The 14,387-nt window shown below is 24.5% G+C and overlaps 1 protein-coding gene across 7 annotated transcripts in view; it reads left to right on the top strand.

The window, feature by feature from the left end:
- Positions 1 to 14,387, top strand: part of LOC107169317 (ring finger protein goliath) — a 57,699-nt gene that overhangs the window by 17,476 nt on the left and 25,836 nt on the right. For all 7 annotated transcript variants that reach the window (XR_016192009.1, XM_015519033.2, XM_015519032.2 and 4 more), the window contains one exon: positions 7,866 to 8,001. Coding sequence is in view for 6 of the 7 variants with exons in the window: in XM_015519033.2 (XP_015374519.1) it covers positions 7,866 to 8,001 (136 nt within the window). In the remaining variant the exon portion in view is untranslated. The remainder of the gene's footprint in view (positions 1 to 7,865; positions 8,002 to 14,387) is intronic.

The following is a 14,387-nucleotide window of genomic DNA, read 5'->3' as shown; positions in this document are numbered from 1 at the left end:
TTAAACATAGAATATTTCATCAAATTTTCAAACACATTAAAAGCAATGATGTATTACATTGTTAATCACCACAATAATCGATGACTTACTATGAAGTTATTTCTTATGAATACTATTAAAAAATTAACTAAAAAGGCACCTGGCCCGGATAAAAATGTCCCTTAAATACATCCCTGCTTAAATGACCATTTTAGATTTTCGAATATTTTATTAATTTATTATTGTCAAAACATATTAAAATTAAAATACTGTGGTTAAAATTAATATGCTAAATATATTATATCATTCAGAGGCGTATTTGACTTAATTGTATGCCCCCCTTTCCCCAGAACTCTAAAATTATTATACATGTGCTCAAATTCTACCCTATTTATTTTAACATGAACTGTTTTTATTTTTATTTTTATTTTTGTGTCTAATGACACTTTTCTTACAGAAATAATGATAAATATTCAATTTCAAAGAGATTTCTGGTAGCATATTTAATCTTGGTTGTAAGAACTTTTCAGAACAACCAGGAAATATGTAATATTATCATTATATATTAATATTAATATTATTATTATTATTAAAAAAAATTATATATATATTAAATACTCCCTTCAGCAATATGAATATATATAAAAAAAATATTTTTCCATATCATCTTATCATGCTACTTATATCTTACCTAGCATAGGTACCTATATAACAGCCAATAATTATTTAAGTAATGGTGGGGATCACCCTAATCGCTTCCCCCCTAAAATACAGCACTGATATCATTAACAAATGTTTATACATTTTAACGGCTTTTATGGCTTATACTTCATCATGGCTTACCCCTGAGTTTACCCATTAAACTGTCTCACACCATTCTAGCTTTAATTAATTAATCCGTATTTTTATGATTATTAAAATATTTAAAAGCTTTTATTTCATAGCTATACATGTTTATAGTACGTATAGCAATGTATTAATTATAAAATACTTCTACGAATCTTGAAAAAATTGATTTTATCAGATTATTTCATTATATGTTTTTAAAATTTGTAAATATTATATTATAACTATTAACTATATTATATGAGTTTAAATTTGAAACTGATTCTATCATTATTTTTTTTTTATAGCTAAAGGTAGAAAATTTAAAACAAGATTCTACGTGAGTAAGAAATCTGTAACCAAAACATTTAAAACATTTTTTTTATGAAACAATTGAAACTGTTCTTTTATAGTTTTCTTAAAATTATTTTGTAATTTAAAAATATTATTCGTGGGTACTTTTAGAGTAGGTACATCATTATATTTTGTACAGCATACACATAATGACATATTCAAATGCAATATTTTTCGTAAAAAATTAAGGGAATTACCTACTAACATTTTTAGACATAATTATTTTCAAATTTTCTACTTTTAATTCAGAACAATATAATGGAGATATAGATAAGCCAAGGCTGGGTGATAATGAGTTAAAAAGTTAAATTTAAGTTAATTCTAACAAGTTACCTATTTAGTGAACCTACGTAGAAAGCATCCAATAAACGAATTAAATTTTTTCTATGATATGCAGTAATTTATGAGCTTATTAATTTTATTGTCACGTCCATTTAATTTGTTAATAAGGGATAAATAGATATATCATTGGGAAAGTATTGTATTAATAAAGAAGATGTACATAAAAAAAAATTGGTATACTTGCCATGATGTTAAGGCAGGTAAAATATGAAAATAAGAATAGGTTCACTAATGGTAAAAAAAAATTATTAATTTTTACCGGGTGAAGTCGGGTTATATAAAATGGGCATGTACCGTTTCCGCCAAAATTTGAAGTGATCCATCCCGCCATCGCCCATTTCCGCCAGTCTACCTGCTATGGTAAAATTTATAATTTTATACATTATAATAATATAATAGGTATTATATTTTAATATTCTGTATTAATAAATTGTAGTATTATTCGTATTATTTTTAACTTGAAATAATTGTACGTGGTATATAACACGATAACATTAAATATTGGAAAATATATTTATACATAATAAAGCAAATGATAAATACATAATATTTTGTCATAGTTTTAATAAGTACAATAATAAAGTAAAAGTCACTTATTCATAAATATTAGATACAGTAGATTTATGGAGTAAAAAATGTTTTTATCTGTTCTGTAGTTTCAATCTTATCGATTTATATACGATAATTCCATAATCATATATATATATATATATATATATATATATATATATTATACAGTATGTATGAATACCTTATATATTATATGGTATGTATGTGTGCATTTAAAATTGATACTATCATGTGCACAACCATCGCTTGTATCAAACATTTCCTTATATGTACTACCGCATCATGTGTACGTAGTTTTAATGAACTGAAATTAATTAAAACATTTTTAAGAATTTACGATCAACGATGAACCAAAACACTTAAAATGTATGAATTATGAATAATAATAATAATTATTATTATTATTATTCCATAGCAGGTAGATTGGCGGAAACAGGAATCGAACCTTTTTTAAATTGGCGGAATCGGTCATTTCAAATTTTGGCGGAAACGGGTAATTCCCCATAAAATATATAAAAGCCATATTTTACTGTATAACCAATTTATAAAAGGTAATGAAAAAATAATAGTTAATTATTGAAAATCATTGTTTGGTATTCAAATGTGTAGGTTATGTTACCTAACCTCCAAGAAATTACATAAAAAGGCAATATCCGTTTGTAACTTATACTGGTATTACACTTTTCGACATCAGTTGATTGATACCTCTTGTCTGTCATCAACCAATGACAAACCAGTGTACTAGGTACCAGCTTTATAGTTACAAAAACTAAAATACAAAATATCAGTTTTTCCATAAAGTTCATACAAACAACACGCCGTTACGGTATTGTTTATGAAATGTAATATTTTGGAACATAATATTGATTTTACAATAGTATTTTACCGGGTTTAACGTAAAATGTCGATCATTATACGATACTATTGTAAAAATAAATGCAACATATGAGATTTGTTTTTTTAGTTTCAAAATACTTTTTAGGCATGATTTTGTAATTTTATATGTATATAATATATATATTGTATATATTATATATTATAGATACCTATATAATATTACTACATTATACATTATACATTTATACCTATATCTATTAAATATCTTGATTTGGGACTTCAAGGTGGCGATGGCGATTGTCTATCCGGCTTCCGCATACTATAATTTAATATAACCATGTCTTAATGCTATGGTTAGAATAATCAAAATTATTTATTGTTTATAGAGGAATCTTAACGGTGTTATTAGAACTGGTTATAGCAATAAATATATAATATATGCATAAGCATACTTTTTTAAATAGTATTTTTATGTCATATGAACTTTAACAGGGTGAACAAAGAACAAATATAATATTTATTCTCAGAGTTTATAAACGACTCATTGAGATTTTACACTTGACATTAATATACTCGAAAACTAGGTATCATCATCTGTATATTTAAATTCTAATAATATGTCATATTAAAGATTTGGTTTTTACGTATTGTTTTAGTGAATTTATAAGGGCGAAGTGGGCAGAAGTAATTTTTATTTGAATTTCTACTCGAAGTTATAATTCAATTGTTATTCATCATCTGTTAGATTTGTATAAACTATAAAACATGATTATCGAACGAATTGTCCGATCAAAAACATTCTTGTCACGTTTCCTTTTGTCTTACACAATAAATAATATTTGTTCAAACTATTGAATATAAATTTCAGTTATATAATATACGCAGTAAAATAGCAACAAAGGTATATCATTGCAAAACTATAAAAATATAATATAAATAATATACTCATGAGAGTATAAAAAGCAAAAAGTACAAACTAACGATTTCTTTAGTAATTCTATTATTATGTAGATATCATAGATTTTTTTATAATTTTTCATTTCAATATTTGGAAGGTTGATTATTCAATAGTAAAAAATACTTTATAAACAAATATAAATATATAAAAAAATTGAAAACTGTTTGTATGATATAAAATATTATTAATGTGGTGATAGCTTGGAAAAAGATAATTCAAATCAGTCAACGACTTTAACGAAATATTTATTATTTAAACTATAGATATTCTGAGTATGGCTATTTTATTGATTGTATTTCATGTTATATTAAGTATAGGTAAAAAAAAAATTATTGAAATAATGTTTGAAACTATACACGTAAGACTATCGTAACGTAAGCGTAACTGCGTAAAAGATACAAATTATAAAATAACTGTAATTGCTTATATTATAGATGTATAGTAACCAAATTATACCTAATGTATTTCTTGAAATTATAGTTAAATTCTATTAGGTAATGTATTTGTTTTAAATGGATTAAAATGTTCTAACGAAAATAGGTGCATATTTGTATTTTTCAAACTACAATTGATAACGTATGTCTTGAGATCAAGACATTTTTACACGGGTTTTCATTCTCTAATAAATAGTTTTTTGAGTTATTTAGTTATTTTTAAAAATATTAAAACATCAATGTTGCATGTTGAATAAAATTTTTCTACAATATTATTCTTAAAATATAATAATTTATTTTTTTACCATTAATGTTTTACATACAAATATAACTCAATTTGTTGTTGTAATTATATGATATTAAAATGTCTTTTATCGAATAACTACAAATTTTACATAAAATATGGTATGGTAATTTTTGTTCAAAAACATTTAAAATATTTATAACATTTTGAAATACATGAATAAACAGAATAACATAAGTCAGCTGAAATACCTAATTAAAAAGGTTTCTAATACTACCTATATTTTATAACTATATAGAAATACCAATTTGTTCCGAAATTAACATTTTAAAAATTAAAATTAAAAACTAAATACAATGTAAATAATATTCAAATAGTTACTCACTAGTCACTATAGCCATCCACCTCTATCAACTTTTATAATAACAATAAGTTTATATATATAATTTAAAATACGTGCATAATAATATATTTTATTGTCTAATTAGCAAAAATAAATAAATATATTTATAAATATTTATATCAGATTAAAACACTAATTATGTACATGTTGTTTTTTATTTTTATTTTTTTTTTTTATTTTAGAACCATCAGCTTAAACTATTACAGTTCGACAATTGTACATGTTGTTATTATATTCAATTTTTAGACCATATTATTATACTAAATGCTCATTGAGTATTGTATGAATTATCTGGATTAAATCTTAGATCTTATTTTATCTTAGTTTTATACAGTTTTTTTAGTTTCACAACAATTATGGACCTTAATATAACCATAATATATCAATTAAAAACGTGTATGGAGAAAACGTTATATATATGGAATAATATAGGCACTGTTTTTTATATACTGGTCGCTGTAGAGTTCACGACAAAATGTTTTTCTGACAATTTGGCAAATCATAATTTTATTCGTTGCGATTCAATTTGCATTATTTATTTCACTGAAATCTATAGTTATGTCAAGTTTTTTTCAGTATACTTTATTGTTCGAGCATTAGCAAATGCTTATTCATTTCAGTGAATCGCAATTATTTTTACGGTATACTATAGCCACTATTTATGATTGACACAAATAAATTATTATTTAAAATATAATTTACTTTAAATTTAAATAAAACAAATATATATAGTAGTATCAGTTACATATTTAAGTATCCATTTATAATAACTAATCTTTAATGTGTTCTAATAGTTTTTTTTTTTTTTAATATCATTCACGTTTTATAAAGAAATAAATGTAATTATTCTAGCTATACAAGCTACGTATATAACTAGTTTATAACTAATCATTTTGTCCAACAATATACATTTTTAATATTAATTATATTTTTAGATTTATAATTTATAATTTGTTCGAATTTTTATCAAATCAAATCTGTTCTGGTAATGGCCAGCGATATGTTTATTATTCTTGTTATAAATATTTCTATTGTTGCGTGAACAACGATACCGAATTCTCAAGTGAGTCTACTAACTGATGTCAACATATTGATGTGATTAACGGACATGGTTACAATATAACTTGTAAAAATTATATACGCGGTCAGTAAACTCTTATTGGGTTCATGTGGTTCAAGCGTGAAAAAAAATACATTTCAGTTTTTGATGTTATATATTATTATATTATTATGCTTAGCATTAGTTACTTATTACATTTTTTCGTAATAGATAAAAATAAAATGTTTGAAGTTTTAAAAAGATATGCCAAATGTGTTAAAAATTCAATGCATCTATGTTATCACTTATAATTAGTTGTAAAATAGAGTTAAAAAATTTTATGCAATTACCCTATTAATTATTGATAAAAAATATTATCTTCTTATGGTATCATGTATATGGTAGAGTCCAAAACCTAACCTTAAGGAAATCTGCCAAAAATTGTGAACAAAAAATTATGATATAGCATTTTGATTACAGCATATTGTACCTACACGTTATTAATAAAAATTGCTAGGTATTGTTTGTTTTGTTACGAATTTACGATTCTAAAAAATAGTTATAATACTCTATTGACTTGTAAAAATTAAATAAAAATTACCTTTTGAATATTTAATTTAGACTTGTCGTGAAATTAATATTAATATTTATTTATTTAATACATTTAATCATATATACTGATAACTTAAGAGTTATGGTTATAGATTACTCAAATGTTAGATATGTAATACATTTTAGCAGTTTAATTTAAAATTCATGCTTGAATGAATAGATAAATTTGAAACAAACCACTGAACATTAGTACCTATAGTTATTCGGATACATATTATATTGACTGGCAAAGTTGTTACTTTTTTATTGCAAGGTTTATGACCCTATATAAATATTAGTTTATAAAAAAACTTTTTTGATTAATTTTATGTATAAAATTAAATGTATGTCATATTTTTTATCAATATTCCATACATTCAGTTTTTTTGTTTTTGTTTGATAATTTATTGAAATTTAAAACAATATGAAACCTTATTATATAAAAAAATAAGATTTAAGATTTAAATTATAGCGAGAAAATAGTGTCTGTGAATGTAAAAGATATCCAAGATTTTTTATACTTATTCGTGGGATGTGCTTACACATATATTTGACTAATTCTAATTTTAAAAATAACAGAAACACACTTTTTAGATTATATAAAACAAAAAATGTTCATGTTATATTTTGAAATGGATTTTCTTTAAAAAACAAATAAGAAATATATATCTTGCATTATTTAGCACGTTAATTTTCCATTTCAAATGTTTAGCTGTAAACGGTTATCGACGTGCATGAAATATCATTATTCATTTCTTAACCATGCACATGATAAATCCCAATCCTAATCGAACTTGCAGCTCTTTACAAAATTGGTAACAAGTTATTTTAAAAATAAATATGAGTTTGACGTGGTCCAGAAAAATATACACTTGTGATTATTATGTGTTTACTACATGAGTATTATAGCCATGACCTACATCCAAAATACTATTTCGTTTTGGTTAGTTTGTTGTATTATCGTTAGACCTTTTGTTATCTAAAAAATAAAAAGGTAAATGACAATAATAATAATATAAACAGTAAAACTCGGTGTTGACTTGCGTTAGGTGTATGAAAAAACGATTAAATACGATGGCACACCTGGACATTCTATATTTATAAAAACGATGAAAATCATACGAATCCATTAGACGATGTCGCCACAAAGTTCTTTCTATGACCTCTTACCAATCAGTAACCACCATACTTATTCAATTAAAACCTACAAACACCCCCGGAACACTATATCTGCATTGAGTGTATTACACTTATATATGTTTGATAATTTTGACTTTACTTTATTGCAGGAAATGTCAGTGCAATTTTCACGTATAAATGGAAAGGCGAGGACATGGCTCGAATGCTAGACGACATGACCAGAAGGGTGATGGTGAAAATCACAATTGCCAGTCATTGCACCAGACCATACGGTAACATTAACAGGTAAATTACTGCAATATAATGTAATTGCACGTAAAATAAGATACCTACATATAAAATATAACATTTATATATTAAATTGGTTGAGCCATAGTGTTTTTCTATTTTACCACAAAGCTATGTTATAAGAAAACTGAAAAATGCCGTTGCTTATACAATACGTGTGTATAAAATGTATTGATAAGGAAATTAGAGATGAAAACCAATAACAGCTAAAAAGGCACGTGTAAATTTAATTTCAAATACGGATAAATAGACAAAAAAATTAAACTTATGCGTGTTCAAGAACACGCATATGACCATATCAATTCACACATCCAATTGTATTATAGTATTATTTTGTCAACTACATTTTTCACTAAAATGTTTCTTTATTAACCTAACCTTATGTAACCAAATTGTCTATGTATAAAAAGTCGATGTTATAATTTTAAATTATTATTATTTTACTATATTATTTTGTATTTTAATATTTTCAGATGAACTCTACTTTTTTGATACAAAATATTGATTAAAAATATTAACATTAATTAACACACTCACCTATAATAATATGTTAATGAGTAGACACTAAATATTATTCATTTTTTGCACTTTAATTATAATTCAGAAATCATACAAAAACAAATGGGTACTTTACTTTTTTTAATTGCTTATATTGCATTTTATTCAAATTTTGGGCCAAAGTGGTTGTTAAATATGTGATAATATTAAACTTAATAATAGCCACATATTTCCTGATCAAGTAATATCAAATTCGTCATTTGAATGTATCTATTACAGAATATTATATTTAATCTTAGCTTTCTACTGCCTATTTTAAGCTTAAAAGTTTTAAACCTTTATTATTTCGGTAATATTTTAGAACTATTATAATATGTGTATAACATTTTTAGTTATTTAATAGAATCTGTTCAAATATGTGACTCGTTAAAATCTTAAATCATAATCTTGCTATGTAAAGGTAGTATGTATAATATGTACATTATTATGCCATCAAATATTTATTGTATAGTATACCGAATAATGATGATAACCAAGGTAAATTATTGATATACATGCATAGTTAAATAATAAAATGTTAAAAAAATCGTTCACCCCAATATTAACGATAAAAAATTATTTATTTTAGATACATAATGAACTATTTCAGGTTATTTTTGCTAAGTAAACATTTATATACATAAATTTGTACATTTATCACTGTGGGTCTTTACTCTTTAGCACTGTGTTCCATATGTTTTAAAAAAATAATGTAGCTCCAATCTTCCACGGTAAACAGGGGAAGTCTTGGAATATTTATTTTATTATATTATTTTATTAATTATTGTGTTCAAAATATACAACTAGTTAGCAAGTGTTATAAAAAATAAACAAAATATGACATAAAACATAATAATGATATGCAAGTCGTTATCATTGGTTATAACTACTATTATAGTATAACAAATGATATAACGGACTAGCTATTATAAACAATTAAAAAAGTGTAATTTATATTGCATGTTTTGCTATTATCTTAAATTGTTCAGGAAAAATTTAATTTATAAATAACTAGCATGAGTGGAGAAGATGTAAAGAGGTAGATGGTGGTGTTGAGCTCAATATAGTTGGAAGAGAAGAGTGAAGAAGAACAAAAATAAGAAATAAATAATTCTATAATTGTAATGAGGATAATAATATTACATTATGATAAGATGAAAAAATTATTAAATAATTAAAAGTAGGGATTCTGTGAAGTTCTATTTATTGTATCGTTTCTAAACTGTATTAACTCACTGCATCATCGCATGAAATATATTATCATTTATTATTCAGATAATAAATTGTAAGTACGTTATGTATTATCATATAAATCCTAATTTATCTTCATTCAATAATAATTTTTTAATATAATATTATCATTTGGATGGCATTTCTAATTATATTATCCGTAGAAAGTCTATTTTTATCATTATACATTTTTTAAATTTGTATTTGCACAGTGTCAATTTCAATCAGCTAGTTTACCGTATAGTCTATACATAACACTATAAAATATAAAATATTTGTATCAAGTATATCATTATGATTATTATTTATTATTAACACTATATTGAGCATTTTATATTAATAACAAATAATTCATAAGTCCAGAATGTTATTTTATGCTATGGTGTTTATTTGTTAACTGTAGGTATATATCCATTTTTTAATAACTAATTACTTTTATAAATCTTGAATCTTAAATCGTACGTAAGTTGATTGTGTTATGTGTAGGGGGAAGGGAAGTTGGGGTTGAATTGAAAAGTTCAAAAAGCTAGAAATAATAACTTGAAATAATAAATATAACAAAATATTATAATAGATAAAATACAAATACTTGAATAGAACAAGTTTATGTGCTATATATTATTACTGAGCTGTGATGATTCTCGAACAAAAATTTTAAAAATACATAATATACATAATTGGTTTTAAAGAATGTTAGTTAGAATTGGAACAAAATGTAATATTAAAACAATGAAAAAACGATTTTAATTATTTTCTTTGATTAAAAAATATTATTGGTAGGGATTTGAAAGTTTTTGCCATTACGTATAATTATATTATTATTTACTAAACATAATTTAAAAAGTATTTAGGTTAATTTCAAACGATTTGTATTATAAATCTTTGCTTTATTAAAATTAAAAACAGTTATAGGTATATGTTAATATAAGTAGCCTGGTGTGATGTGGTGTTTGGCCGGTGTCGGTAACGTGTTCTGTGATCTAGCATCAGCCGGTGTCACTATTACAGCCAAGATTTTTATTGACAAATTCTTAACACATAATATATACGTGTTCTAACCAACCGTTCCCTTCCCCCACGGGACCCCGTTGAAATGAATTTGAAATTTTGATAGGAATACTTATTATATTATATTTTATAATATTTTATAGAGCCCGCAAAAATATTTAGTACAGAGACCCAAAATGTTACGTGGGGGTCTGCTCTTTCCCTCAGTAATAAACTTATTTAATTACCCAGGCTAATAACATCAGGCGTGTATCCTTAGAAGAATTTTTAAAAAAAGTGCAATATATATTTTTTTTAAAATCTATTTACAGAAAAATAAATTACTATTATCAATGTGAATATTTATAAAAATCATTAGTCAGTAGAAATACGATTATATACTGACAATTTCCGCTCAGAATCGTTTTTATTATGCAATGACTGATCTGATAATTGATATCATGTATCAGTAACATGACTTCCCCAGATTTTTTCATGTTGGGATTTTTAGAAAACTTATAGTGAAAATTAAATAGCACGTTTAAAACTGTAACAAACAACAAAAAATAACAATTTATTTCGTCAATTTTGTCATTGGATACCTGTAGGTACATGTATAATATAATTAATTTATGTTTTTATAAGAATTTTTAATATATAACATGGTTTAAAATTAAGAATTTTTGAAGAAATCATTGATAAAATGTTCATTAATTTACATATATGTAAGATAGGTATCAGACAAATCCCGATTTCAGGATATATCAGATTCCACTTGTATAAGTTAGAGCTATGCTTTGATGTGGGGATTTGTATTGGGATTAAAATATTATATGGGTTTTAGCTAATTATGTGACATTTTTAATCTTATAGTCTTTATGTTAGTCCCAAACCAGTAACCACCAGTATCTAATAGTGTGAAGACGAAATTTTGGATAGACTAAATAAGTGGAATATTAATTGAATGCTTGACCGGTCCAAGCCCAAATTTGCAAACCATGTATGAACGGTCTGATTATTGAATTAAAAACTGACACGTTGGTTTTGTGTTTGGATTCTAGAGGTGGGTGGAAATAGCGGAGTCTGTTGAGTATTAATAATTGGACATTTTTGGGAGAAAGAAAGTGACTTGGGATAGTTGGTCTAACATTCTAATATATTTTATTCCTAGTTAATTGTCAATGATATGAAAAATGAAATAATATATAAAATAGAATTTTATCATAAAATTAGTAAATATTAACATTTATTAACATTTTCTTAAATAAAAAGATGATTTTTCTTTTTTGATAATGCACATATTATTTGTATAAAGTATTTTATTTTCTATTGCATAATAGATAAAAAAAAATTGTTTGTAATGTATTATGCAATAGATGAATATTATGTTATTCGTATCATTAAGTAATTATATATAATTACATTTTAGTATTGATAATAATTATAAATGCCATTGGATATTTTATAGTAAACGATATATTCTAAAAATAATACTTAAGTCAAGTATCAAAATAATTAAAATTAAGTCCTAACTATATCAAGATATTTAATTTGAATTCAATAATTATGCTGTTCAATACATTTTATTGAGATTGTAATAGGTACCTATTCAATCATTGCTTAAACAATTAATTAACATATATATATGGTATGTATATATATATATTACATCTATGTACAAAACAGTTCATGTGACACACGTAAAATATAAATATTATAATTTCTTTTTTCATCAAGAAGCTTGCGTTTTAGATTTATTATATATTTTAGACTCAAGAGTTTGACACTATTTTAAAACTCAAAAATTTAAAAATTATAGAAATCTGTGGTGTACTGATAATTGCTATGTGTGAATATAACTGTCGGATGTTTATTTAATGGGATATAAATATATCTCGTAATACCTGTGAAAGAAAATAAAATATTGCTAAGGAATAAGGTAAGAGAAAAGAACAGTAAATTTAAACTATAATTTAAATTTGTGTCGTATTTAAAAACCTCCCTCTCAAATAACAGATACAATGCCGATAAATTAATTTAATGCATACAAAACAATATTTGTGTTTTTTTTTTTTTTATTGATCTTTATAGTTTCGGCGACATGGGCCATTAGCTTTATACATAATTTACATTATACTATTACTTAAAACTTACATGTTTTAGGTGTCAATTTAATTACAATAATAAGGGCTGTTGACTATATTTATTCTAATTAAATGTATTTATCTATTTTGGTTGTTCTGAGGAATGACATGATTTTTTCGGGTTGACAGTCGGGTCCGATTGATTCGTATAAGTTGGTTGGTATATTTAGTTTTTCTCTTTCTTCTTCATTTGATCGGCATTCTGTCATTAAGTGTTTTACTGAGAGGGTTACTCCGCATGTGGTGCATTCTGACGGTGGTTGGTTCTTCATGAAGTGTCCATGTGTGAGGTGGGTGTGTCCGATTCTGAGTCGGTTTATTATTATTTCGGTTTTTCTTGAAATTTTGTATTGCGGCCAGGGATTTATGTTATGTTTTATTTCACGTAATTTATTGTTTTGGTTTGACCAGTGATTTTGCCATATTATATTTTGAGTGATTATTTTTATGTGTTTTTTTGTGTCTAATATTGTGTTACTTTTTTGTTTTGGAGTTTCGGATACTATGGGTTCTTTTGCGTGATGATCGGCTAATTCATTTCCGTGAATTTTGCAATGTCCTAGTGTCCAAATTATTTGGACGTTATTGTTTTGGTTTTTTTAGATTATCGATTTGATTTTTATATTTGTGTTTTTATTTCATTAAATAATTAAACAAAATAATAAATTATTTCAGTTCCTACCTACTATAGTATTATTGTATAACTCTTGTTTCTTTCACATACCTTTTATAATCATTGTTTTTATTAATTTATTTATAATTTTGTTTCTTATCATGCAATGTGTTTGTGAGTGTACTTATTTTGTATTTTAATATTTGTTTATGTAAGTTAATATATTTTATATATAAATACCTTAATAGTCAAACTATGAGCTTAAAATTAAGGTATTTTGGTTGTTTTCTTTTTTAATGAATCTATTTTACCATTTATTAGTGATCGAAACCGTTTTAAATTTTAACAGTTACAGTTTCAGTTTTTAAGAACGGTTTTCTACATTTTCTGGTTTTGGTTTAAGTTTTAAGATTAGTTTTTCAAAATTTTTAGTTTTGGTTTCAAAAAAGGTTTTTAAAATTTGCCGGTTTCAAGAACGGTTTTAAAAATGTTTGGATTTGGTGTTTGGAACGGTTTTTAAGAATAAATTTTGAATTGATTTTTCTGCATCTAATGACTATCGACCCAATTTTTATTATTTATTAACTGTTAAGGGCACGAACTATTTTAGGCCAAGAAACTGTAAAAAGTTACAATTAATTTAATTTAATTAGAAATATTAATTAACTTAATAAAATTCGAAGAAACCGATATCAGTTTTAAATTTTAATAGGTTTTTTCAAGAACGGATCAAGAACGGTTTTTCAATTCTATGTTTTCGACTTTGGTTTAATAAATATTTTTTTAAAGACCTTGGGTTTCAGTTACGAGTTTTTAACCAGTTTTTAAAGCTTTTGGTGTCGGTTTCGGTTACGGTATTCAATAATGAAAAA

Source organism: Diuraphis noxia, unplaced genomic scaffold, assembly GCF_037042655.1.
Source record: "Diuraphis noxia isolate RWA-SAM2 unplaced genomic scaffold, SU_Dnox_SAM2 contig0005, whole genome shotgun sequence".
Taxonomy (NCBI): Eukaryota; Metazoa; Arthropoda; class Insecta; order Hemiptera; family Aphididae; genus Diuraphis; species Diuraphis noxia.
Note: the sequence above shows the minus strand (reverse complement) of the source record. Positions and strands in the feature narration are given on the sequence as shown.